This window comes from Gracilinanus agilis, chromosome 4, assembly GCF_016433145.1.
Source record: "Gracilinanus agilis isolate LMUSP501 chromosome 4, AgileGrace, whole genome shotgun sequence".
Lineage (NCBI taxonomy): Eukaryota > Metazoa > Chordata > Mammalia > Didelphimorphia > Didelphidae > Gracilinanus > Gracilinanus agilis.
Window position 1 is genome coordinate 394953696 of NC_058133.1, and position 24538 is coordinate 394978233.

Here is a 24538-nt window from a genome sequence, read left to right on the forward strand (position 1 = left end):
CTCTCTGTCTCTCTCTCTCTCTTTCTCTCTCTCTGTCTCTCTCTTTGGTAACCTCATTATCTCTTTATGACTTCAGCTATCACTTCTTTGAAGATGGTTCCCCCAAATTCCTCTCTAATTCAACCTCATTCCCAAGACACCCTTTTCCAATTGTTCAGTAGAGGTCTTCTGCTGGGTGTGCATTAGTCACATTATACATGATGTTTCTAAAGTCAGATTCACCATTCTTGCAATCACATCTTTCTCTTCTACTTCTCTGTCTGTGACTGGCATCCTTTGTAGCCCAAACTTGAAATCTCAGTTTCATCGCACACAACAAAAGCTCTTTTAGTACAGAGATGAAATCATTTTTGTCTTTATGTCACTAGTTCTTAGAACAGCTCTTTACACAAAGTAGCCATCTATATTTTGTTGATTTTTAAAATTAATTATTTAATTTTAATGTCTTATCTCCCCCAACTCTTATCCAGATTTTAAAATCCTGGTGATTCTGTTTCCACAATCTCTTTCACAGCCATCTTCCCTTCTCAATTACTACTAGCATTACTACCACTCTAGTTTAGGCTTCATTACTTCTTGCTTGGATTTCTATAGTCATCTTTCTTCTGCTAGTCCCTCCCCACTGTAGGTCATCATATACAATGCTGTCATTACCTTAACACACTTTATACTTTCACATTTCCATTGATTTACCCCTGATAATCGGGAAAATGATCCCAACAAATTTGTATACATTTTTCAAAGACCAGTTCATCTATAACCTTTTGAATGAAAAGTCTTCTTTGATCACTGACCTCCCCTTCCTCCAGCACCCTCCACTCTCTGGAAGTATTCTTTCCTTCCTTTGCTTTTACTTCTTTTACTGTGTTTCTAAATTGTGTTGTTTAGTTTTAAGTAGTGTCCAACTCTTTGTAACCCCTTTTAGGGTCTTCTTAGCAAAGGTACTAGAGTGGTTTGTTATTTTCTTTTCTAGTTTATTTTATAGATAAAGAAACTGAGGCTAAGATGATTAAGTGACTTTGCCTAAGGCCACCCAGCTAGTGTTTGAGGCCAGATTTGAACTAAAAAATATGAGTTTTTCTGACTTCAGGCCCAGTATTCTATCTACTATACTATTTTACTTGTAATTATAACCTTGCATGCAGGAAATATGTTTGAAAACAGCTGCCATTCCTTATTTCCCCTAAGTCATCTCTTCTCTTGCTTAAAAATTGTTGGTTCCTCCAATTAATTCTTACATAGTGTGATCTCAAGGGCTTTTACCACCTTGAAAGCCTTCCTCTGTTTGCTCTCCAGCTAATGGCTGAATTTTGCAAACTGGGGCACAATATTAAAGACATGATCTGACTAGATCAGAGTACAGAGAGATGATTGACCTCCCAGATTCAGCCTCTCTTCCTCTTCCAAAGCATCCTAAGAGAGCATTTGCTTTTGTGACTGTCACATCAGAGTGTGGAATCATTTTGTGCTTAATTCTCGAGCTCTTTTTTCAGAAGCCCTGTCTAGCCAAATCTCACCCTTTCTGTATTTGTGAACTTGATCTTTTGAACCCAGGCATAAATTCACATTGATGCCTCTAAATTGAATCTTTTTTTAATACCTAATGTTCTAGTCTATTGAAATCTTTTAAGAATATCAATTCTGTCAGCTTATATGTTAACTATTCCTTTAATCTATATGTCATCTGAAAATCTGATGAGGCTTTCTATGCCTTTCTCTGAGCCTGTGATAAAAGGTCTGAGGATCCCTAGGAACTTCACAGGAGATATTCTTTCAAATTGATATCATACTATTAATGACTTTGGGTCATTAATATTATATTATATGTATAATAATCATTAACACAATTGGCCCTTTAGGTCTGATTATTCAATCAGTTTGGGTTCCACTGTTGTCTAGACCACATCTCTCCTTGTTCACAAGAATAGCATGAATTGGTTTGCCATAATAAAAGTAAACTATATCTTGAGCATTTCCTTGAAATACCAGTCTAGCAACCCTGTCAAGAAAAGGAAATTAGATCAGTTTCAATCAGAATCCTTGAGGAAGTGAAAGGCTCTTTGTGATTATTTCTTTTTCTAGATGAGAATAGTTCATTTTTTTCTATCCATATAGCTAGAATTTTTCTAAGAATAAAAGTCAAGCTCATTAGTTCCCAGTTCACATATTTCACTCTCTTACTTTGAAATTGGGACATGGTCCCTTTCACCAATTCTACCGCACTTCTTTTGGTCTCCATATTGTTTTGAAGATACCAGAAGGTGGCTCAGAAATCCCATCTGCCTATTCTTTCAGTATCCTGGAATGTGGTTTACTTGTGACTGATATCCTCATGTATCAAAGGCAGCTAGGTGCTTTTTAAATTAAATTTTTAATTTTTAAAAAAGAACATTTACCTGCCATCTTAGAAGCAATACTGTGTATTGGTTCCAAGGCAGAAGAGTGGTAAGGGCTAAGCAATGAGGGTTAAGTGACTTGCCTAGGGACACACAGCTAGGAAGTTGTCTGAGGTCAAATTTGAACCCAGGACCTCCTATCTCTAGGCTTGGCTTTTAATTCACTGAGCCACCTAGCGGCCCTCTAGGTGCTCTTTTTATTATCTTTACATTTAAATGAGTTTACCAACTCCCTATTAGCCATTTTTGCTCCAGTCTTTCTAGCTTAAAGAGCAATCTACTTGGCAGAGGAAACAGAGGCAAAACAAGTATCAAGCTGCTCTGTATTCTCTTTTTCAGTCTTGGTTGTTGTTGTTTAGAGGGAGGCGGTGTTATTGCTTCTTTACACCAACATAGTGTTAGAAACCATGATTTTGGACTTTCTTCACTTTCTGGATTCCAGTCTGCTCAAGTCTGAGCTTTAGCACCTCTGACACAACACTCAGTAAATATGGCCCCACATCTATTTTCATGCTCCTTTACTCAGTCCTGCTTTCTTCCTATCTACATGTGTTTTCAAAATCTAAGTTTATCAGTGAGTTTCTCATATCTCATAGAGGTCTTCCTAGACCAGGGGTAACATTTTTGAGTCATGGATTCCTCTGGTTGTGTTGTAAAAGTCATGGATTCCTTCTCAGAATTTTAAATGTCTAAGACAAAACATATAGAAATATGAAGGAAGCCAATTATGTTGAAATGGTCATGAATTTTTTTAAGTTCAGGAATCTTGGGCTTAAATGCCTTTGCTTTAGAGAATTTACATGTACTCCTGCCCTATTCTTCAGAATTATTTCTTTGTGCTTTCAAGATGTCATCCTTTATAACTTCCTATCTCATCTCTAGTAAGCTAACATAACTGAATGAATGAAAGAAAAGGCATTTGTAAGTGCTTACTATGTGCCAGTCATTGTGTTAAGCAATGGGAATAAAAATTCAAGGAAAGAAAGTCAGTTCCTTCACTTCAGATCCTTACATTTACATAGAGAAAGACAACATAGATAATGAGAGCGATTGGGAAGGATTCTGGTTTGGGGTTGGTTAGGAAATAATATGGTGGCCTGGCTCCCCACAGGATAAGGTAAAAAAAGTCCCAAAGAAGAGATACTAAGTTCTGGTAGTAGAGGAAAATGGCCAGAGTGGTAGAGGCCATGGCTTGGGAATAGAAAAGAATTTTCTAGAACTTTAGACAGATAGAATCCTACTCTCTTCCTTCCTTTGAATCTTTGGAAACCTGCTTGCCTAAATTCTAGGTACATCTCAATCTATGCCAGGTTTTCCTCTCCCTTAGTACAAATTCTAAGATGAAACGTTCACTTTCTCTATAGGTTCTCACCACACAAACTTCACTAGTTCCTCTTTGGTTAGAGTCAGGTTGAGAATAGAAGTTCATGTGTCTGTTTGTTCTTTCTTCCTTTTAAAGGATACAATTAAATGAATAATATGGAAATAGGTTTTGAGTGATAATAAATGTATGATCCAGTGGAACTACTTGTCAGCTCTGGGAGGGGGAGGATAGAAGGGAAGGAGAGAATGTAAATCATGTAACCATGGAAAAATATTCTAAAAATAAATAAAATTTAAAAAAAAAATTTAAAAGGATAAAATTAACATTGTGACTGGCAGAGAGGTCAGCAGATATCTATGAATATTGTACCATGCTTGCATTCTTATCTGTTTGGCTATCTGTTAACTAGGTGGTCTTATTAAACTCTAATGATAGTATCACTTCTGATTCTGCCTACTATTGATCTTCATTCATGCCACTTCCCTTTCCTGGATTTCCTCCCATAAATATATATTCCCCTTTTTTCTCAATTACACATAAAAATGATTTTTAACATTTGTTCTTTAAAATTTTGAGTTGCATATTCCCTCCCTCCTTTCCTCCCTCCATCTTCTTGAGAAGACAGACAACTTGATATGTTATACATTGAAGTCATGTGAAACATATTTCTATATTAACCATGTTGTAAAAGAAAACAGACCAAAAAAAAGAAAAAGAAAGCAAAGTTATACTCTAATCTGCATATGAATATATATTCTTAAAATTTTTTTTCTTTATTTTACTCCAGCAACAAATTTACTCATAAGTTTTCCAAGGTTACATAATTCATGTTGTCTCCCTTCCATCTTCCCTTCCCATTCCAGGAGTTGACAAGCATGAATATATATTCTTAAGAGATAATCCTATCCTACTCATCCTTCCTTTTTCTATTTGATTTCTTCAGAATAAAGCATATCCTTTCATAAACACATTCCAGTCACAGGTTTCAAAGTATCAAGCCTAAGTGATTCCTGTGACATCCAGTTTGCTTCTTTGTGTTAAGATATTTAGCTTGCCTTATTATCCATGCTTTGTACTCTCCATACTTCTTTAGGATTTATAATCCACTTAATTCAAAAACACAGGAGTCAAAAACCATCAGTTATTCCCTCTGTTATGTAATTTGTTTCTTGAAAGTAAGTTATTTGTCGAGGAAGATGAATTATTTCTGAATACCAGAATAGCACATAGAACATTATTGAAAAGATGAGATCAATGTATACCATGAAAATAATTAAATCCATCTTCATCTCTTGTAGCCGCAAATTGTATTCTTGATGTCAAAGGCTGTGGCTAACAACAAACCATGATGTGTGCTGAGAATTGTCTTTAGCATTTTTTCCTTGCCATATAGTAGTTTCTTTAGAGTTAGAGAAAATTGAAACAACATGGAAGATATAAGTAAGAAACAAATGAAGGAACAAATGAATCTATAGTCTAAAAAGAAGTGGCATGGCTAAACAAGTTGTGGCATATGATTGTAATGAAATATTATTGTGCTGTAAGAAATGAAGAACAGGTTAATTTTGGAAAAACATGGGAAGATTTACATGAAACTATGAAAAGTAAAATGAACAGAACCAAGAGAATATTATGTACAGCAACAGAAATATTGTTTGAAGAATGGTTTGTGAATGTCCACCTCCAGAGAAAGAACTGATAAAAGAGAAATAAGTAAGACATAGTTTTATATATACATTTATCTTTTTGTCAAATGATGCCTTCTTTAATGGGGGAGGGAAGGGAAGGAGTTAACTGAGTATTTTAATGTAACGAACAAATAAATAAAATTACATTAAAAAAAGCCTGAGTTCATGAAATGTATTGATAATATCCTGCTTCTCTGAAAGAAAATCTTTCAATGAATTAGTCAACTCTAATAATCCAAAAGGATCTATGATCTCAGCAGCATGGGCTTTCCTCCAAAGTTGATGGCTGAAATCCATCAATGCCTGCCCATCCTGTATTGCTCTCAGCAGTGTCATTCCATAAGTTTACCATAGGTGATCCATCCAATGTGCTAGAGGTTTTATTTGCTTTTTCTTAATATCACAAGGACACAAATGAAACAAGTAAACTATCCATAGATAATCCTTTGCTATTGTAATGTTAGTGAAACATCTTCTTAATTCCTTTTTCATTAATTCCTATACATTTCTTTTATGATATCCTTCCTACTACTTCCCCCACTTAAGTCCTTGTTTGTAATGTGTTACAGATTGTTCATATCTCCCACACACTTCTCCTTTTTCACTAAATAATTCTCTATGAAAATTCTGCAGATAATAGAATATTTAATGGCCTGGAACCATAAAAGATACTGCAGTTAAGCAGAGAGGCCACTGTTTCAAGAAGAAACTTGAGTCCATTAAAAGAATACTGCAATCAAAACAACTCTCAGGTACCACTTCACACCTAGCAGATTGGCTAAAATGACAGCAAAGGAAAGTAATAAATGTTGGAAGGGATGTGGCAAAATTGGGACATTAATACATTGCTAGTGGAGTTGTAAATTGATCCAACCATTCTGGATGGCAATTTGGAATTATGCCCAAGGGTGTTAAAAGACTGCCTGCCCTTTGATCCAACCATACCATTGCTGGATTTGTACCCCAAAGAGATAATAAGGAAAAAGACTTGTACAAAAATATTTATAGCCGTGCTCTTTGTGGTGGAAAAAAAAAAGGAAAATGAGGGGATGCCCTTCGATGGGGAATGGTTGGACAAATTGTGGTATCTGTTGATGATAGAATACTATTATGCTAAAAGAAATAATGGACTGGAGGAATTCCATGTGAACTGGAATGGCCTCCAGGAATTGATGCAGAGTGAAAGGAGCAGAACCAGGAGAACACTGCACACACTTTTGAGACTAATACATTATGGCACAATCAAACATAATGGACTTCTCTACTAGTAGCAATGCAATAATCTGGAACAATTCTGAGGGATTTATGAGAAAAAATGCTATCCACAACCAGAGAATGAACTGTGGAAGTAGAAACACAGAAGAAAAACAACTGCTTGATCATATGGGTCAATGGGGATATGATTGGGGATGTAGACTCTTAAGTGATCATCCTAATTCAAATATTAATAATATGGAAATAGGTCTTGATCAATTACACATGTAAAACCCAGTGGAATTACTCATTAGCTATGGGAAGGGGAGGGGAAAGAAGGAAGGGAAAGAATATGAATCATGTAACCACAGAAAAATACTCCAAATTAATTAATTAAATAAAAAATTTCAAATAAAAAATAAAATTAAATTTATTTTAAAAATTATTTTAAAAAAGAACTTAAGAAAAAAGAATATTGCAATTTCCCAAAAGCCATCCAGGCAGCTCTTTCTCCTTTTCAATTCTGAGACTCGCTGAGTATTCATTTGAAGTGGCTTTCTTTGACATATAACGATGGATGAGTTTTATAGGATGTCAAAATAATTGCATGTTAGTTAAGACAACAGGAATTTTTCATATTCTTAGTTTTTCTTCTATGGATAGTTAAGCCAAACTCTTTTGAGTTATCATGGACCCATTCTGGAGGTTCTTCAAGTTCCAGGACTTGGTGCAATCTACACAATGTCTCTGAAAAAAGGAATAACTGGAGGCTTACAGAATTTATTTTTCACGTTGGATTCTGTTCTAGATCTTCCTAATGTTGAATATTTTTGCTAAGTATATGCTTCCTTTTTTAATGCCTTCTTTTTTATTAGTAGTCAGAGGTTCATCAAATAAGGTTATTTCTTATGCATTTCAAGGAACATTATATTATTTTGACATTTCCATGGCCTATACTTTGTTGAAGGACATTATTAAAAGATAACATTTTGTTTTGGTGAATCAAATGCCTTTTTAATAGTCAATATGTAATTAGCATTATAGGATCTTATATTCCTATCTTTTGGTAAACTGTGTGATGGTAACAATATGTTCTAAGACAGACTATCACTTGCAAATCTTTTTGCATTCTAATATCTTAAAGAGAAGGAAACCCTCAAAAATTATTGCATAGGTCAGAAAGTAGGCCCATTAGGTGGTACTTGTAATATTATTGGTTGCCTTTGTGGGAGAGTGAAAGGTTAATAAGATCCAAGATATTTTGCTTATTTTTAGTTTTTTCATCTTCTAAATTTATTTTGCTAAATAATATCTCAAACTATTGCCTCCAGCACAGATATCCACTATGATTTGATATTTGATGTAGTATAGCTGCTTTTCCTACATCTGATTTCTCCAGTGTCATTTCTATCCCCTTAAGGACTGTGGCATTAGAATACAAATATAGCCATTCTACTATCTTTTGATTTTAAAAACAATTTGTTATAAAAACTCTTTACAGATCCTTTCCATCTTTTTAAAAATTCATCTTTATACATATTATCTTCAGGATGACTTGCTTAACTGGGTATCTTGGTAAGCTTAAAGAATTTACCAAAATTATGGAAATCAAATTTACTTTGCTCTGTGGTAACCTCAATGGAAAGATGGACCCCAAATGTTAATAATGTTAATTAAGGAAGTAAAGAATGAGAAAGACCAAAGACATAGAATATACAGATGCCTCATACTTATGTGTCATGAATACTTTCTTTGAGAAAAGAATTGGTTGACTCTGGACATGGTGACTTAAAAAAAATTATTACCAAAAAAATTGTTTATTTGCCCTGGAAAGAATTTACCAGTGGGAGAAGAAGGGCAATGGGAATGGCAGAGGAATGTTCCAAAGTGAGAGTTCAGTACTGAGGGAAGTTCCAGGGTGAAAAGGTAGGTGAGTCACAGTGGCCAAGTCTGAGAAAGTTAGATGTATAACCAGGAGGGGAATGAAGGACCTATACCCAAAATGGAACATCTGGAGGGAACATTTTATCATAGTCAAATAACTGGGGCCATGGCCCCTAAGTAGTGATATAACTGTCTATCCGTACTCAGACATTACTAAAACCATACTTAAAGCCTTCCAGGAAGACAGGACCTCCTACAGCATATAGTGTGCCCTTGACATTGAGAACTCTGGGACCACCTCTATAAAACCATGAGACAGGACTTAAGCGGACCATTCTACACAGTTAGTAAATGCCTAGTATATAGTGTTTTGTACATAAAAACTATAAGAATGCAGAAGAGAAAATAAAATGTGTGACCCATGGACTTCAGGAATTTTAACAGACGTTAAACATATAAAAAGATATAAAAATAAACAAAGTTACATATTTTACAAATCACATACCCATGCAGAATAACAGAAAGTCTGGAAGAAGGTAAAGTTAAGGAAGAATTCATAAATAAATTGAGGTTTTTTTTCTACAGTTTAAGAAAAGAATAAATTCACTATATGAAGAAAAGAATGGTCTTTCAAACATCAAAGCAATGTGTAAAATACCTTCCCACTAATTCTCTATTCTATGATATTAAGGTTAAATTATTAATTCTTCGATGCAATTTTTGCTTTTAAAAGATACAATCTTTTCTTGCCTACAGACATTGGTGCATATGCACACGTATTATATATATATGTATATATATATATATATATATATATATATATTTCTATCAATATTTCAAAGCAAAAGATTTTAAGTCTTTTAGTACTTGCTTCCAAACACTTATCACTTGATCTCCCGAGCAAAATTAGTTTTAAAATAAAAAAAGTAAATTCTTGGTTGCATGGTAAACAAAGAAACCTTAATAGCTTATTGACTGACAAACTATCACTGCTTCTGTATTTAGAAGTCAAATCAAGCCAGAAAAGGCCCACTATGGAAATGAATGATTCTGGTAAAATACCATCTAAAAAAATAGAAGCACTTAGGTAAAACACATTCTAATGATGTAGAGTTCTTCCATATATCAGCCATGAAACTTATTCATACAAGTAATTAAATTAGGATTTTATGGAACTTTATCACATTAGAGGCATTTGTGAAATCACCATTCATAAAATAATCCAGAGTTATAAGAAGAACATGAAATCCAAATTGCTGACTGATCCAGAGGCAAGTAAACAGATATTCAAAGAAAAATAGAATTCTTATTCTTGAATAGCATTCATTTTCTGTTAACAAAACAAAACGAAACGAAACAAAACAAAACAAAACAAAACAAAACATCAGGACTCTTTCAATAGCCTTGAATATCAGGCTAAGAAGGCTGGACTTTATTCAGCACACTTATAATATAACTGATTTGTTATCATCCTAAAGAATTCAGTCTGGTCCAAGACTCTCCCCCAAAAAATGAATGCTTGATTAGTGCAGATATAAAGAGATCCTAACAATAAAAAACAACACAATAAAAAGCATGTTAAATGTGGCAAGCATGCTTGGAATATAAGCACAAAGAATGAAACAATCCCTACTCACAAGGAACTTATGTTCTAATGGAGGAGACAAAAAGCAAACACACATACACACTAAATACAGCGGGAATAACTACAATATACAAAACAGTTGAATAGAAAGTAACATAGAGGAAACAGATTAAAATCTATAAGAGCCAATCTGTGACTGAAGCATCAAAAGTCGAGTCAACAATTTTCAGAGGAAACTATTAAAACTTTTAATAACTACATGAAAAAATTCCCCAAAACAGTAATTATTAGAGAAAGGCAAGGTAAAGGTTTCATCTCCCATCTATCATATCTGCAAAGGTGACAAGAAAGGAAAATGACAAATTCTGGAGAGGCTGTGGGAATAGGTACATGGAAAGCAATGTGTAATTACACCCCCAAAGTTATTAAACTGTGTACCTCTTTTGACTCTGTGATACCACAACTAGGTTTATACCCTACAGGTATCAAAGAAAAAGGCAAAAGACCCATATATATAAAAACATTTATAGTAGCTCTTTTCGTGATGGCAAAGAATGAGAACCTGAGAAAGTGCCCATCAGATGAGGAATGGCTGAACAAGTTATGATATTTGAATATGACAGAATACTATTCTCCTTTAAGAAATGATAGAAGGAGGAGTGAAATGGGGGGTGGGGAGAAAGAATGGGACATAAAATTTTAGAAATGGCTAATGTGAGAATTTGTTTCTCTTGGATAAACATATTTATTATAATTTATTAAGTGCTTATAACAAATTTTATGTATTAAATTATTGCTATGCTATGTATTATGTTTCATACATTTAAATGGTAATTAAAAAAAGAAATTATAGAAGGGAATAAATAAGAGAAAGCTGTAAAAAATTAAGTCGATAGAACCAGGAAAATAATTTTAAAATAACAGCAATTACTTATAAAGATAAACAATTTTGGAACACTTAGCAAGCCTGAGCAACTTACAGTTCTGAGGGTTCATGATAAAACATCCTACCCCACTTTCTGATAAAGAGGTAAAGGACTCAAAGTACAGATTGAGAATTTTTTCTTTCTGCATATAATGAAAGATTTTCTTTTGCTTGAATATAAATGTTTATAATGGGGGATTTGTTTTTTAGGAATGGGGGAAAGAAAGAGAGAAAATGTGGACATAAAAATAAAACTGAAGTAAAATTGTTTTTCAGAGCTATAATCTCTTTCTTCCAGAAGCTTTAAATTTAGTTGGAGAAATAATATAGAAAGGTAAATGGTTAAATAACAGAGAATTAAAGAATATTTCAAGTCAACAATATAAGTCTAGGAAATAAACTAATCAACAAAGGGAAAATATCAGTAAACTCAAGTAGAATTTCAGAAAATGAGCTTTCATTTTGTTCTTGGCTGGCCAAGGAAAGGGTTTGTGGTGCAGGTAAATTTGGATTGATCTTTTAAAATGTGTACAGATAGGATAGAAAGAGATAAAAGGGAGAGCAATATATTAGAGCATAAAAGAGGTACCATAGAGCATGCAAGAGTATTCACATCAGTAAGAAAACACACTATTAAGTTTAGAGAGTAATGAGTAATGTATTTGCATGAGGTGAAAGGCTCAATATGCAAGCCACACAGTGGTGTGCAAATTAACTGAGACAAATTAAAATAATTTAATTTATTGAAATAAACCTGAAAACTTTTTACATAAAAATTTTTAATATGCAACAGTCCCTTCTTTTGCTGTAGTCATTTGATGCTTCTTTTTTGTTTTTAATTTTGTAATCTTTAATTTTCAGAGTTTCTCTTTTGTTAGTTGGAATTTTTTGCTTGGATGCTTTTCTATTTTTTTTTCAGCCGCATGATTAATTCATTGATCTCATTTCTTTTCTTTAATGAAAGTATTTGGAAATATAAAATTTCCCTCTAAGGATTGCCTTGGCTGAATCCTTAAGTTTTAGTACTAGTCTCATTGCTGTCCTTTTCATTGATTAAATTATTAGCTGTTTCTATGACTTGTTCTCTAACTTCCAGTCCTTCTTTAAAAGTTTATTTCTTGATTATAATTTTATTTTGCTATGGCCAGTAAATGGTGCTCAATATTTTCTATTTTCTGCATTTGTTTTATGTCCTAGTATATGATCAATTTTGAATTTTATACATATTTTTCTAATCATTAATTATAAAAAATTAATCACATTAAACTTTTTATTCAGATTCTTAATTTCCTTCTTCTTTGATGTTGATAGACTTGCAAAGTCTGAAAGGGGTACACATAAATCTTCAAATATTATATTTTTGTTGTCTTATTTCTCTCTGTAATTTAAATCTCTTTCCATTTCATTCTTTATATGCCAAGTTTTTTGGTTCATATATACTAATTACTGGTATTATTTTCTTTTGTACCATTAAACATAATATATTTTCCCTTTTTATCTCTTTTATCAACATTTATTTTTACTGTCATCATTTCTAAGATCAATTCAATTCAAAAATCAATAAATATTTATTAAGCACCTATTATGCGCCATTCACTATGCTAAATGCTAGAAGACAGTCCCTGGACTCAAGGAGTTTACTATTTTATGGAATCACACATGAGCGATATCAAAATTGCTGTCTTTACATTTTGCAGTTTATCTAAGGCAGAGTAAATTTTGTTTTAGTTCCTTATTTTAACTATGTGTGAATGTTTCATAAACATATGATTGAATTTTATTTCCTAATCCTTTCTTACCCTTTCCTGTTTATGGGTGAAATCATCCCATTCTTATTCATGGTTATGAAGGCAAATTACATATTTATCTCCATCATATTTTCTTATATTTTTTCTTTTTCCCTTTTGCAAATTAAGAGAAGAGATTGGTAAAAGGAAAGAGATTGCTTCCAATCTTTTTCTTCAGTCCCACCTGGATTACTTTTTTTAACCTTCCTTTTTCTCAATATCCCTTAATAATCTATTCTCTTTGGCTGAAATTTGTTTTATTTGTGATTTTCTTCCCAAACCTGCCTAGCCTCATTCAACTCTCCCTCTCCTTTGTCACTTTCAACATTATTCTAATGAGTGTAATGTCTTCCTATACTAAAACCTTTTTGTATGTTTAACCATTCTTTTTCAGTTCAGATTAGACTAGGGGGTTCATGTGATGTCTACTCACTGACCTCCATGTTCCACTTTCTTCTTCATTTCCTTTCTCATTTAATGCAATATGTGAACCTTGAAGACGTTACAATTCTGAAGGAACATTTGCCTCTTTTCTTCCTTTTAGAATCTACACATTTTATAATTGTTTTCAAGCCCTTCTAATTGTACATATGTTAACTTTCCATTTTTTTTTCTTGACTCTGTTCTTATACTTCAAAGTTTCTAATAAACTCTAGTCTTTTCATCAGGAATGCTTTGATGTTCTCCATTCCATTAAAGGTCCTTTTCCTCCCCCTCTCTAAAATTATATTCATGTCTTGGAGGACAAATTATTCTCAGTGGTAAAACTTTATAATTTCCATTTTGAAATATTATATTCCAGGATTTTCTCTTTTCTTCCAGATCCTAGTGATTTTCATTGTAATTCGTTATTAACTTAACTCTTTGTTTTTGGCTACTGTAATTTTTTCTTTGACCTGAAAGCTCTAAATTTTTATTTGAAAGCTCTAATTTTGATTAAGACATTCTGCATAGTTTTATTTTGAGCTTTCTTTCAAAAAGAAACTGATGGGTTCGTTCTGTTTTCACTTTGCCCCCTAGAATATGTTCTGGCAGTTTTCATTCAGTTAGAGACAGCTGGTAATACAGTGAAAAGAACAGTGGGGCTGGTGTCAGGAAGTCCAGCCTCAGACACTTAATAGCTGTGTAACTCTGGGCAAGTCACTTAACCTTTGTTGCCTGAGTTTCCTCAAAAATGGGGATAATAATAGCACCTACCTTACAATGTTATTGTGAAGATTAAAAGACATATTTGTAAAAAGTGCTTAGAATAGTGCCTGATGCATTGAAAACACTATATGAATGCCTATTCCTCCCCTTTCCTTTTAGTTATAATATCATAAAATATGGTATTCTCGGGTTTTTGTTTTTTGGTCATGATTTTCAGGAAGATGGATGATTTTTAAATCATCTCTCAGTTTAGTTGTTTTTATTATTAGGTAATCTACATTTTCTTTTTTTATACTCTTTATTTTGTTCTAATATTTCTTGTTGCCTTGTGGAATTACTTTTTTGTTTGGTCCCTTTGTATAGTTAGAGAGTCCGTTATTTCAGTAAGGGTTTTTTTATAACTTCTGTTCTAAGGTATTTATTCTCTAATTCTTTTATCCAGGAACCATTTTACTCACAATTCCATTTTTAATCTCTTTCTATTCTGGCTTTATTTTTTAAGTGATATTTGACCAATAATAGTTCTTCACTCCATTTAGCATCTTCTTTTTACTCATATCTCCAGCATCATTTCCTGATTTGGGACTGGCAAGGTCTGAGTCTATCCCTTTTCATATTCTTGATTAGATATTCAGGCCCTACATAGGCCTAAATACAATCTTCTGGGGTTCTGTCACTGATTTCCATCTCCTCTAGTGCATGGATCTTTGTTCAGAGCCCAGAAATTTTGTGTCTCCATTCCCCTGGCCATCCTCTATCACAGATCTGCTATAATCTTCCAACCTAGGGCTGACCTCAGCTTGTCACTGTTTCAAGCTTCTGGACAGTTTAGTTGAGTTAATGTCACTTTCCCTTGTGGGTCTCCCTTCTCGTGCCAATGGCTTCTAGCTGTCTTTTTGTACAATTCTAGTTTGGATGAAGGAGTTTATTGATGTTCCGCTATATTTTGTGATCATTATTCAGTCTGGTGGCCTTTTGATATCATTGCTGAAGTATTTTTGGAAGAGTTAAGTTTCACTTTGACTATGTGTACCACTATATTAATAAGTCAAATTGTAATGATCTCAACATTGTTTTTGCTATATGTATAGGTGCCTTAATTCAGGGCTTTAAACCTTGAAAAGTAGTCTCTTGGTAATTGTTTGGAGGGATCTTAGGCTAATGTTCTGAATGAAATTTTGAATGCTTTTAAGGCTAGACTTCAAGCTGGTCATGCCATATCAGACCCTCATTCAATCCATCATCCACTCAATGTGTATTTTAGGTGTTAGGGAACTCTTGGGAACATAATGCTGTGTATAATATCCAGTAAAAGGATTCTATGTGCAGTCTTAGCTATATCAATGATCTAGAGCTATGCAGGTGGCTATGAACTGGATGTCCCACATACTTATGCAAGATTGTTTGAGAGCCCAAATCCTAAAATAATTCTACTTAGACATAAATGTGACATCGAAATATCATAAGAATATAAAGACTTACACAGATTTTTCTAAATTTGGTTGCCAAGGTAACAAATCATCAAAAATTAGGTCAATGGAATGGAGTTAGAGAGGGTCTTTTAAGACCAAGAATATAAAACCATTAAGTCTGTTACTATAGCACAAAGCTCCTATTCTGTCATTGAAATCCTTAAAATTGACAATAGATCTTCCCTTAAAAATCTGAAAACCTTTTCCAAAAAGGAATATGATCTACATTCATCTCTATTGTTCTGTGACAATCTATCAATAATGCATTTCATTTTGGAAACAGAGGTGATTTTTTATACTTAGGAACTTTTTAAAAATTAAAATAATTAGTATCAGGTAACCGAAAAGAAAAAAAAAACTAGCTTTTACTTCAACTTAACTATTGGTCTGTTATATAACTGTCCCAAGGTAAAGCCAAGGTCAGTTAATACTATGAAAACTAAATCTTTATAATTAGGCACACAAAACTGTTTGAATAACATTGCCACTGACGTAAAAGAAAATTAATTGATAAGGCAAGACTCTCTGTTCTTTACCTAAGTTACTATGGAAAAAATGAACACATTAATGTGCTAAAAACAAACTTTGTTCTTTCAATTTCCTGGCTAAGGGCCTTTTTGACATTATAACAGGAGAGCTATAATTATGTTAATATTGGAGAGGACCTCAATTTCCCCATCCTTAAAATGACTTCTAGCCTTCCCTCAAAAATGAGGGAATCATGTTTTTTAGAAACAGATAAAGCAATATCCCTTCTTCACTGATAATCTATTAATGTAAAAACACAACTATAATCTTTGGACTAAGAAGGCCAACATGTGTCTGGTTGTTGTATATATTGGTACGCTGCTTTCTTCTGAAGCTCAGATAGCTAATAAGATATAGAAAAAAGAGAATGAACAACATCTAGAGACACTTTAGGAAAAGTTAAAGCTTACCAAGAAGGTAGGGTCCAGTTTTAACAAGTATAAATGGAACGAATACATAAAGAATTAAAGTCTCAGTGTTAGAGAATTCAGAGACCATCAAAATTGAACTCACACTTACCAAGAACCACATCAACAAAATATAATAAAATTAGTTAGCCTTTGCCTAAAGACCATGAGACGAAACCACTGGTGGACTAGTGATTATTTAACAACCAGCTCTCCAAAAATGAAGGACACATTTTTTTCCCAGTTACATAATAGAAACATTTTTTAACAATTGTTTTCTGACATTTTAGGATTCAGAGTTTCTCACTCCTTCCTTCCTTCCTCCCCTCAAGGTGGTATATAGTCTGATATAAATTATACCAGTCCTTTCTCAAGATAGATTTTTACGCTTAACCTATGTCACTAATGTTTTTTTCCATTACTTTCTAAAGTAAAAAAACAAACAATAAACTTAGCCTTGATTTGTAGCATTTGCTGATTTATGAGGTGTCAAACTAAAACTTCTGAGATGCTCATAATTACTGACTCTCACAAAGCCCTTTTGAGCATACTCCAGAACACCCCTGGTTGGAACCTATTGCCACCCAAGGGAAACTATTCCATTATTGAAACCACTAATTGTTAAGAAGCATTTCTTGACACCAAGCCTAAAATTTCTCCTTTGCAACTTCTTTTAATGATTGCTCTTATTTCTGCCTCTTAGAGACAAAAAGAACAAGTTTAAAACCTCTTCTAGGTAACCCTCAAATATTTGATTATAGACATATGCTATTAAATCTTTACTATTTTAGGGCACATATTCTCCCCAATCACCATCATTTGTACCCACAATCACTACCACTACCAACCACAGCAATTCATTCAATCAATACTTTTTTTTTTTAACCTTTAATTTCTGTGTATTGGCTCCTTGGTGGAAGAGTGGTAAGGGTGGGAAATGGGGGTCAAGTGACTTGCCCAGGGTCACACAGCTGGGAAGTGTCTGAGGCCGGCTTTGAACCTAGGACCTCCTGTCTCTAGGCCTGGCTCTCAATCTACTGAGCTACCCAGCTGCCCCTCAATCAATACTTCTATGGAATAAATTCCAGGTCTTTTATGCTTGTTTGTTCTTCTCTAAATGTCCTAAAGCTTATCAGCAACTTTTCTAAAATTAGATAACTAGAAAAGAATACACTACCCTAGATGTGATCTGAAGAGGGCATAGAGTACAAGAACCATCATCTTCCTAGATCTGGATAATATTCCTTTCTTAATGCAACCCAAGATTACATTAGCTTTCTTGGCTTCCAAATCACACTGTTGATTTAGTATTGATTTTACTGTTTTCTAAAGTCACTGAGATCTTTCTTCCAATGCCCTGCCATACTTGTGAAGTTGATTTTTTGACCCCATTTATAGTAATTTACATTTATGCCTACTAAATTTCTTCTTCTTAGATTCAGGCTAAAGCTTAAGAACTATGACCTATGTTTGAACTATGAAATGTATGTTATTTTTTTGTATCCCCAACATTTAATACAATGCTTAACACATAGTAGGCATTTGATATAAATTTACTGACTTGAAGACTTCTTTCTCTCTTTTTTTCCAAACTCTTACCTTCTGTCTTAGGATTGATAGTATTTATTCTAAGATAAAAGAGTGGCAAGGATCAGGTAATTGGCATTAAGTGACTTGCCCAGGGTCGTACAGCTAGAAAGTATCTGAGGTTAGATTTGAACTAAAGTCCTCCCAATTACAGACCTGGTAGTCTATCCACTGTGTTATATAGCTGTCCTTTGATGACTTATTTCTCTTAGTAAAGATCATATTTATACATATTTTTATTTAATGTAATATCAAAATAATTCATTTCCCCAAATAAACTAGTCTTTAGTTCTATGTATATACATATGACACACAACTGATACTCTAAAAACAGGTATTCATGAGGATGAACTCAAAACTATTCTTGATTTTTTTAGACTAGGAATGAAAAAAATTATTTAAAAAAACCCCAAACCTTTGTAAATAGAAAATCACCTGGACCCCTTCCCAATAAAGAATAACACAAGTACATTTCCTTGGTTAATTTCTAATTTTTTCAGTCATTCACCTGAAAGGCCACTATAGTTCTCCATCAGCGAGTATCGCTGTTTATGGTTCTTGGGCTAGAGAAGCTCATATTTTAAATGGAAGTCAATAATTCTCTTGAAAGAATATTTTTCCTTTTTCCTACTCCAGCTCTCCTTTTCTGCTTTAAGTGATAATGCCTTCAATATTATGGGCATAAGAGAAAACAAAGTTGTTAAATTATATAAAACTCATAAAACCAAAGTAAATAATTTGGGTTAAAAATTCTAAGTAGAAATTACAGATTTTAAGAACAATAATCAAGTTAAACTTTGTCATTTTTCAAGGCAAGGTTTGAAAATGAAGGCTGGTAGGAAATTATTTCTCTCTTTAAGTTTAATTATAAAACCTAAAATGATTATTTGAGCCAAAAAAACCTTTGCGTTAATCAAGAGACTGAGTATACAAAACAAGGAAATGACAATAGCAGAACCAAAGGTAGGTTCATTTTTCATGTGTCATAAAACAAACTGCCACAGAGCTCCCTTCCTTCCCCCGCCCCCTAAGTTATTACAGGAGTCTAGTTATAGGATCATAGATTTAGAGCTGGGAGGGATCCAAATCTATTCTCATCTAATCTACCCCCTAGTTTTATAGATGAGGAAAATGAGTCACAGAAGTGAAGAAAAGAGAAAATCATGGATATTAAATAGCAGAACAAGTATTTGAAACAAAGCTGTCTTATACCAAACCCAACATTCCTTCTGTATCATTTATTGAGCTAATTCCCATGGACCTGTTCTACAGATAAGTTATCTGAATGTTATCAATAACCAGTCTATAGTTCTGAGTGAGCCCTCTATTTTCTATAGCAATATGTAGCTTTAAGCATAATTATTTGTTTAAAAAATTCAAAATGCTATTTGTTTCTCTAATAATGTCTAAGTTGTTGAAAAGCTTTTGAATTATGGACACTTACCAGGAAGCTCCATGATCTCTGCTTTCTGTGTCTGTAAAATTGGAGTCCAAAAACATATCTTTGTAGATTCGACCCACCAGACAATACATATCTGAAGCAACCTGGCCTTCACATTGCACCAGAGGAATCATAATATCAAGGGCTTTTTCTCTATCTCCAAGGAGATTTCGTCTGTTGGTTTAAAAAAACTGTTATTTGAACATAAATCATAAATCACAATAACAATAAGCACATGTTATCTTTTTAAAACTTCATATGTCAATTATACACAAATAACCTTCAAAAGGATTTGGATTACTCAGCTATTGAGTCCCCCTGTCTCATTTTTGATTCTTTGTCACAAGCCTATTCTCCATCTTTTTAAATTTGACTATAACAGAAAGATCCTGCTGTCCTTTATTTATGAAAGGGAATCTCTACTGATTCCTTACTGAAATATAGGGTAAGGCCCTGAGCTTTCTTTTTCTCTTAGTGCTGATGAATTGGAACTGATCTGTCCGCATTCTTGCTCAGTGTCCTTTGGGAGCAACAGCATGCTTTTGTTAAGATAACTGGCTGAGATTAGAAGTGCAATTTGTGGCCTTGAAATAGAGCAAAGTTACCTCGGCTCCATTTGCTTCCTGTCACACAAGTGAACTAAAAACCAACAACAGACAACACTAGCCTAACGTTTAAAATCAAAGGCTCGTCCTAGGTTCAAATCCGGCCTCAGACACTTCCCAGCTGTGTGACCCTGGGCAAGTCACTTGACCCCCATTGCCCACCCTTACCACTCTTCCACCTAAGAGTCACAGAAGTTAAGGGTTAAGAAAAAAAATAAATAATATCAAAGGCTCAAAGAATGTTATAACCAGGAGGGATTTTAAAAGTGCCCTGCTCCAATTCCCTCATTTTCCCTGTATCTTTTCCTTTGCGCTATTCTAGAATGGGCTCTCTTCTTACTCTAGCCCCTTGGAGTTTGGTTTCCTTAAAAACTCAACTTAATAAAGGATGCTCATCCATTGGTGAATGGCCAAGCAAGTTGTGGTATATGATTGTAATGGAATACTGTTGTGCCATAAGATACGTTGAGCAGGAAGATTTCAGAAAAACCTGGATTTATATGAACTGATGCAGAGTGAAGCGACTAGAACCAGGAGAACATTGTACACACTAACAGCAATATTGTATGATGATCAACTGTAAATGACTTAGCTAATCTCAGCCATACAACGAACCAAGACAATCCCCAAGGACTTGGCAAAGATACTAGAGTCATTCATTGTTACCTTTTACAGATCATCTTACAGATAAAGAAACTGAGGCAAATGGAGTTAAATGACTTTTTCAGGGTTGCACAGCTAGTAAGACTTTGAATCTGGATTTGAACTCAAGTCTTCCTGGTTCTATGCCCCGTGCTCTATCCACTGAGCAATCTAGATGCCCTGAGAAATTTGTTACCAACCAGGTATTATGTAATTATGTACTTACATAATTTTATATAGCCTCTGCCTAGATTGTACATATTAAATTTGAATTGAAATGGGTGGCAATGTAATAAAGATATTATATCATATTCATTCTTCATTGCTATTTTTAGGTCATAAAGGTAGGATATTGGTCTTTGTACTTAACAGCAAGAATTCAGAACCCTGATTTAGGCAACAACTATATTTACCCTTTCTTTACAATTTACTTCAGAAGAAAGCAACTTCTAAACATTGATGAGGAACAAAAGATATTAAAGATTAGACTTATATAGACTTTGGTTTCTTTTTTGGAAAAATGAAAATAACAAAGAACATTCTATTTTTCTACAATGGTTTACGTAATGTCTGCCTGGAGGTAGGAGTGCAGCGTTGATGATCAAATATGATGATTCAAATAACAAACCATTAAATGGATGAACCCATACTACAGGGACTGATTTCACTGATAATGTTAGGGAGTTATATAGTGAATGATAGAGAGGTTGGAATTTAGGAGCGAAAGTTGTGCTATCTTTTTAGGGTCTTTTCTTTCATTTTATTGCCTCTTTCCTGAAATGTAAATTATTCAGTCAATTCTTCTACCATGTAGGTGATCAGTGACATTAAATAAGTGAATAAAAGATAATTCATTTGCCATTCCTCTTCATGCAAGTGAAGCAGGGAGAAAGGAAGAAGTGGGGATAAGACAGTGTTGAAATCTGTCTCTTTAGGACCACTCCAAGGACAAAATGGAGATTTGCACATGTAGCAAAGCAGAGAGAAGGCTCCCGGGTCTATAATGAGCAGAAGGAGAGAAGGGAAAGTAGGCAATATTGGTGCCAGCTAGAATCCATGAATATAATCCAAAATGTGGGTAATGAAGATTGGAGCTTAATCAAGAGGGCTCAGAGCAGTACTTGAGTGAATATCACCAATATTATCAAGACCCGAGAGTAGGCAACTATCAGTCATCACTACTCTTGCTCAGCTGCAGCATACAATTCTGGGATTAGCTGTGGGTAGCTAGATTTTAATTTCTTAAAGATACCTTTGTAGTTACATAATTTTATAACACCAAACCACCATTTAGAATAAAGGAAGCAGAATTATAAGAATAGAGATCCAGAAAGTAAGGTATATGTGTGTGTGTGTGTGTGTGTGTGTGTGTGTGTGTATATTTTTTTTTTTTACCTTGACAATCAGATTGAGGAAGACTTCACAATGCACACCTGGGTAGTTTAATAATTTGATCATCAATAACAGTATTAAATTCTAGTAGGAATGGTTTCTCTGCTGCAATAAACATACTCTATGAACAGCCTACGAGTTAAACAACAATGAACTCCTGAGTCACAGGAAGAAAAATTTTCTTTTTACCTGTTCAGTGCAAATGCATAATGGAACTTCACATGATGATGGGAGGCCAAATCAAAGGTCGGCAGCTTTTCTAAAGTCTCTACAAGCTTCACAATAGAATCATAGTCCTTTTGAGCAAGAAAATGATATAGAATTAAATTATTAAAGTAGTACAGTCCAACTATGAAAATGTTATTGGCAGACAGGAAACTGAGCTAATTCTAAGAATAGTATTATCAAAGAGATTATTGAATAGTTGGTGAATTTTTAAAGAAACTGAAATCTAGAGAGATGTTACTCCCTAAAAAAAATTACCTTCTTTGTAACGAGACCCTATTATATAGGAAAGAATAAGAAACATCTACAGTTACAGTTCTTAAATTAATAAACATCACAGAAAATTAATGATTTCTTTCCATGAACCTAGATTCACTACATTCTTTCTGAGATCAATTAACCAGCAGATTGGCAAATGTCTTTTATCCTGTGGTCTAAGGAGTATATATAGTATCCAGGATTGATAGATTTCTGGTTCAAGCAATGACATGGCTTCATCCTAAGAGGACTGGACTGTCCAATGTAGAATATTCTTCCTTAAGGGTGTTGGATGTTTTTACATGTAGCTACATGCTTCTCTCCTTCCCCATCTCCCTTCTTTCTCTCTTTTCTTCCTTGTCTCTGTTCTTTCCACTGCTCCCCACTCCCAATACTTGAAGCTAGGCACTAACTTGAGAGGTGGGGTCTAGAAACAGGAGTCAAGAAGTCAGTGAGGGAAGACTTTAATAAATCAATGACTTTTAGAGTCTAAAGACTCATGATAGGGAAATAATACCTCAAGTCTTAAATACATTGTTTTTCAGAGAAATCAGAGCTTTAGAACTAGAAGGGATCAGAAATGACAATTAGTCTAACCCTCTCAATTTACAGATGAGAAAACTGAAGTCCATAGAGTTAGAAAGCCCACATTCACTCAAGTAGTTAGTCAAAAGGCTGGTCTTTGAACTAAAGGTTCTCTGACTCCAGAGCCCTTCTCATTTAATGATAACATTTTCTGTTATATTTCCTAAATTTTAATTTTTTTTGCTTAGTCATTTTGGTCATGTCCAACTCTTTGTGACTCCATTTGGGAGGTATTCTTAGCAAATAAACTGGAGTGGTTTGCCATGTCCTTTTCCAGTTGTAAATGGGGTTAGATGACTTGCCCAGTGACACAAAGCTACTAAGTATCTGGGATCAGATTTGAACTCAGGTCCTCCTGATTCCAGGCCATCTGAATGGCCCTAAATTGAGTTAATAAATATTAAAATAAAAGGAATCACTATATTTTATTACTATTTATATATGCATGCATGTTAAAATTTTTTTGAATAATTAACCAGTGGTCTCTTCCTGTCTTGTTGCTAGTTGGATTTGCCAGTTTCAAATATGGGAGATTCCAAAGGCAATGACTTGCTATGTAAGTTAATTGTTTATAAGACAAATTGAATAACTCTAGAAACCAAGAATTTTTATAGCCTTAAGTACAAATCTTCAACTTAGCAAATAGCAGCTGTGTGTCCCCAGAATTGGAATGGAGTAGCTGGATTATACTGAGAATAGCTACGTTAACAGGTTCCTCTTTATTTATTTATTTCTATTTCTGCTCTTTCTCAAAAAGTATGTCTGTTGCCATGTGGGGACTACATAATCAGTGATGGTTCTCATACACAAGCTGAGCTCCACCATTAGAATACAAAGCAAGGGAAGCCAGTAAGAGAGAAAATGAATGCAGGCAATGGGAAATAAATATTCTTTAGTTATCCCTGGATTTTGTGACTAGCCAACACATATCACGTCAGTGTGTTCTTACCTGAATATCTCTGTAGGACAGTAGCAAATTTATGACAATATCTGCTGACAAGACTTCAATATTATCCACCCGCTGTCGGATTCTTTCCAACTCAGCTGCCAATTCTCTGCCTGTGTAGAGATTACGGGCTTTCCTGATATCACTGAGTATAGACTCCCGGAAATACTGACTAAAAGGAAAGCATAAATTCCAACTGATTATCACTTCACTTTTTCAGGAATTATCATAAAAACTATTAATTTAATAAAGAAAAGAAGCAAAGTTCTAACTATAGATATGTATATTTAAATTTTTTAGAGAAATACAAAGGGATACCTCATTTTATCTGACATCTGTTATCACTGGATAATCTACCTAAGTATTTGTTCAAGTAACTGAAAAACTTTTCCTTTAAACCATTTGGGATGAATGTGGTTTTTTTTTTCTTTTCCTTTCCTTCCCTCCCTTCTTCCCTCCCTCTCCATCCCTCTCTCCTTTTTCCCTCCCTCCTTTTTCCCTCCTTCCCTCCCTCCCTT

The 24538-nt window shown here is 34.1% G+C and overlaps 1 protein-coding gene across 1 annotated transcript in view; it reads right to left on the minus strand.

The window, feature by feature from the left end:
- Positions 1 to 24538, minus strand: part of MAP3K5 (mitogen-activated protein kinase kinase kinase 5) — a 301627-nt gene that overhangs the window by 132639 nt on the left and 144450 nt on the right. Inside the window, exons 5-7 of the mRNA XM_044677087.1 lie at positions 24024 to 24192; positions 22196 to 22302; positions 19371 to 19541 (exon numbers count right to left, since the gene is read on the minus strand). Of these exons, the coding sequence (XP_044533022.1) occupies positions 19371 to 19541; positions 22196 to 22302; positions 24024 to 24192 (447 nt within the window). The remainder of the gene's footprint in view (positions 1 to 19370; positions 19542 to 22195; positions 22303 to 24023; positions 24193 to 24538) is intronic.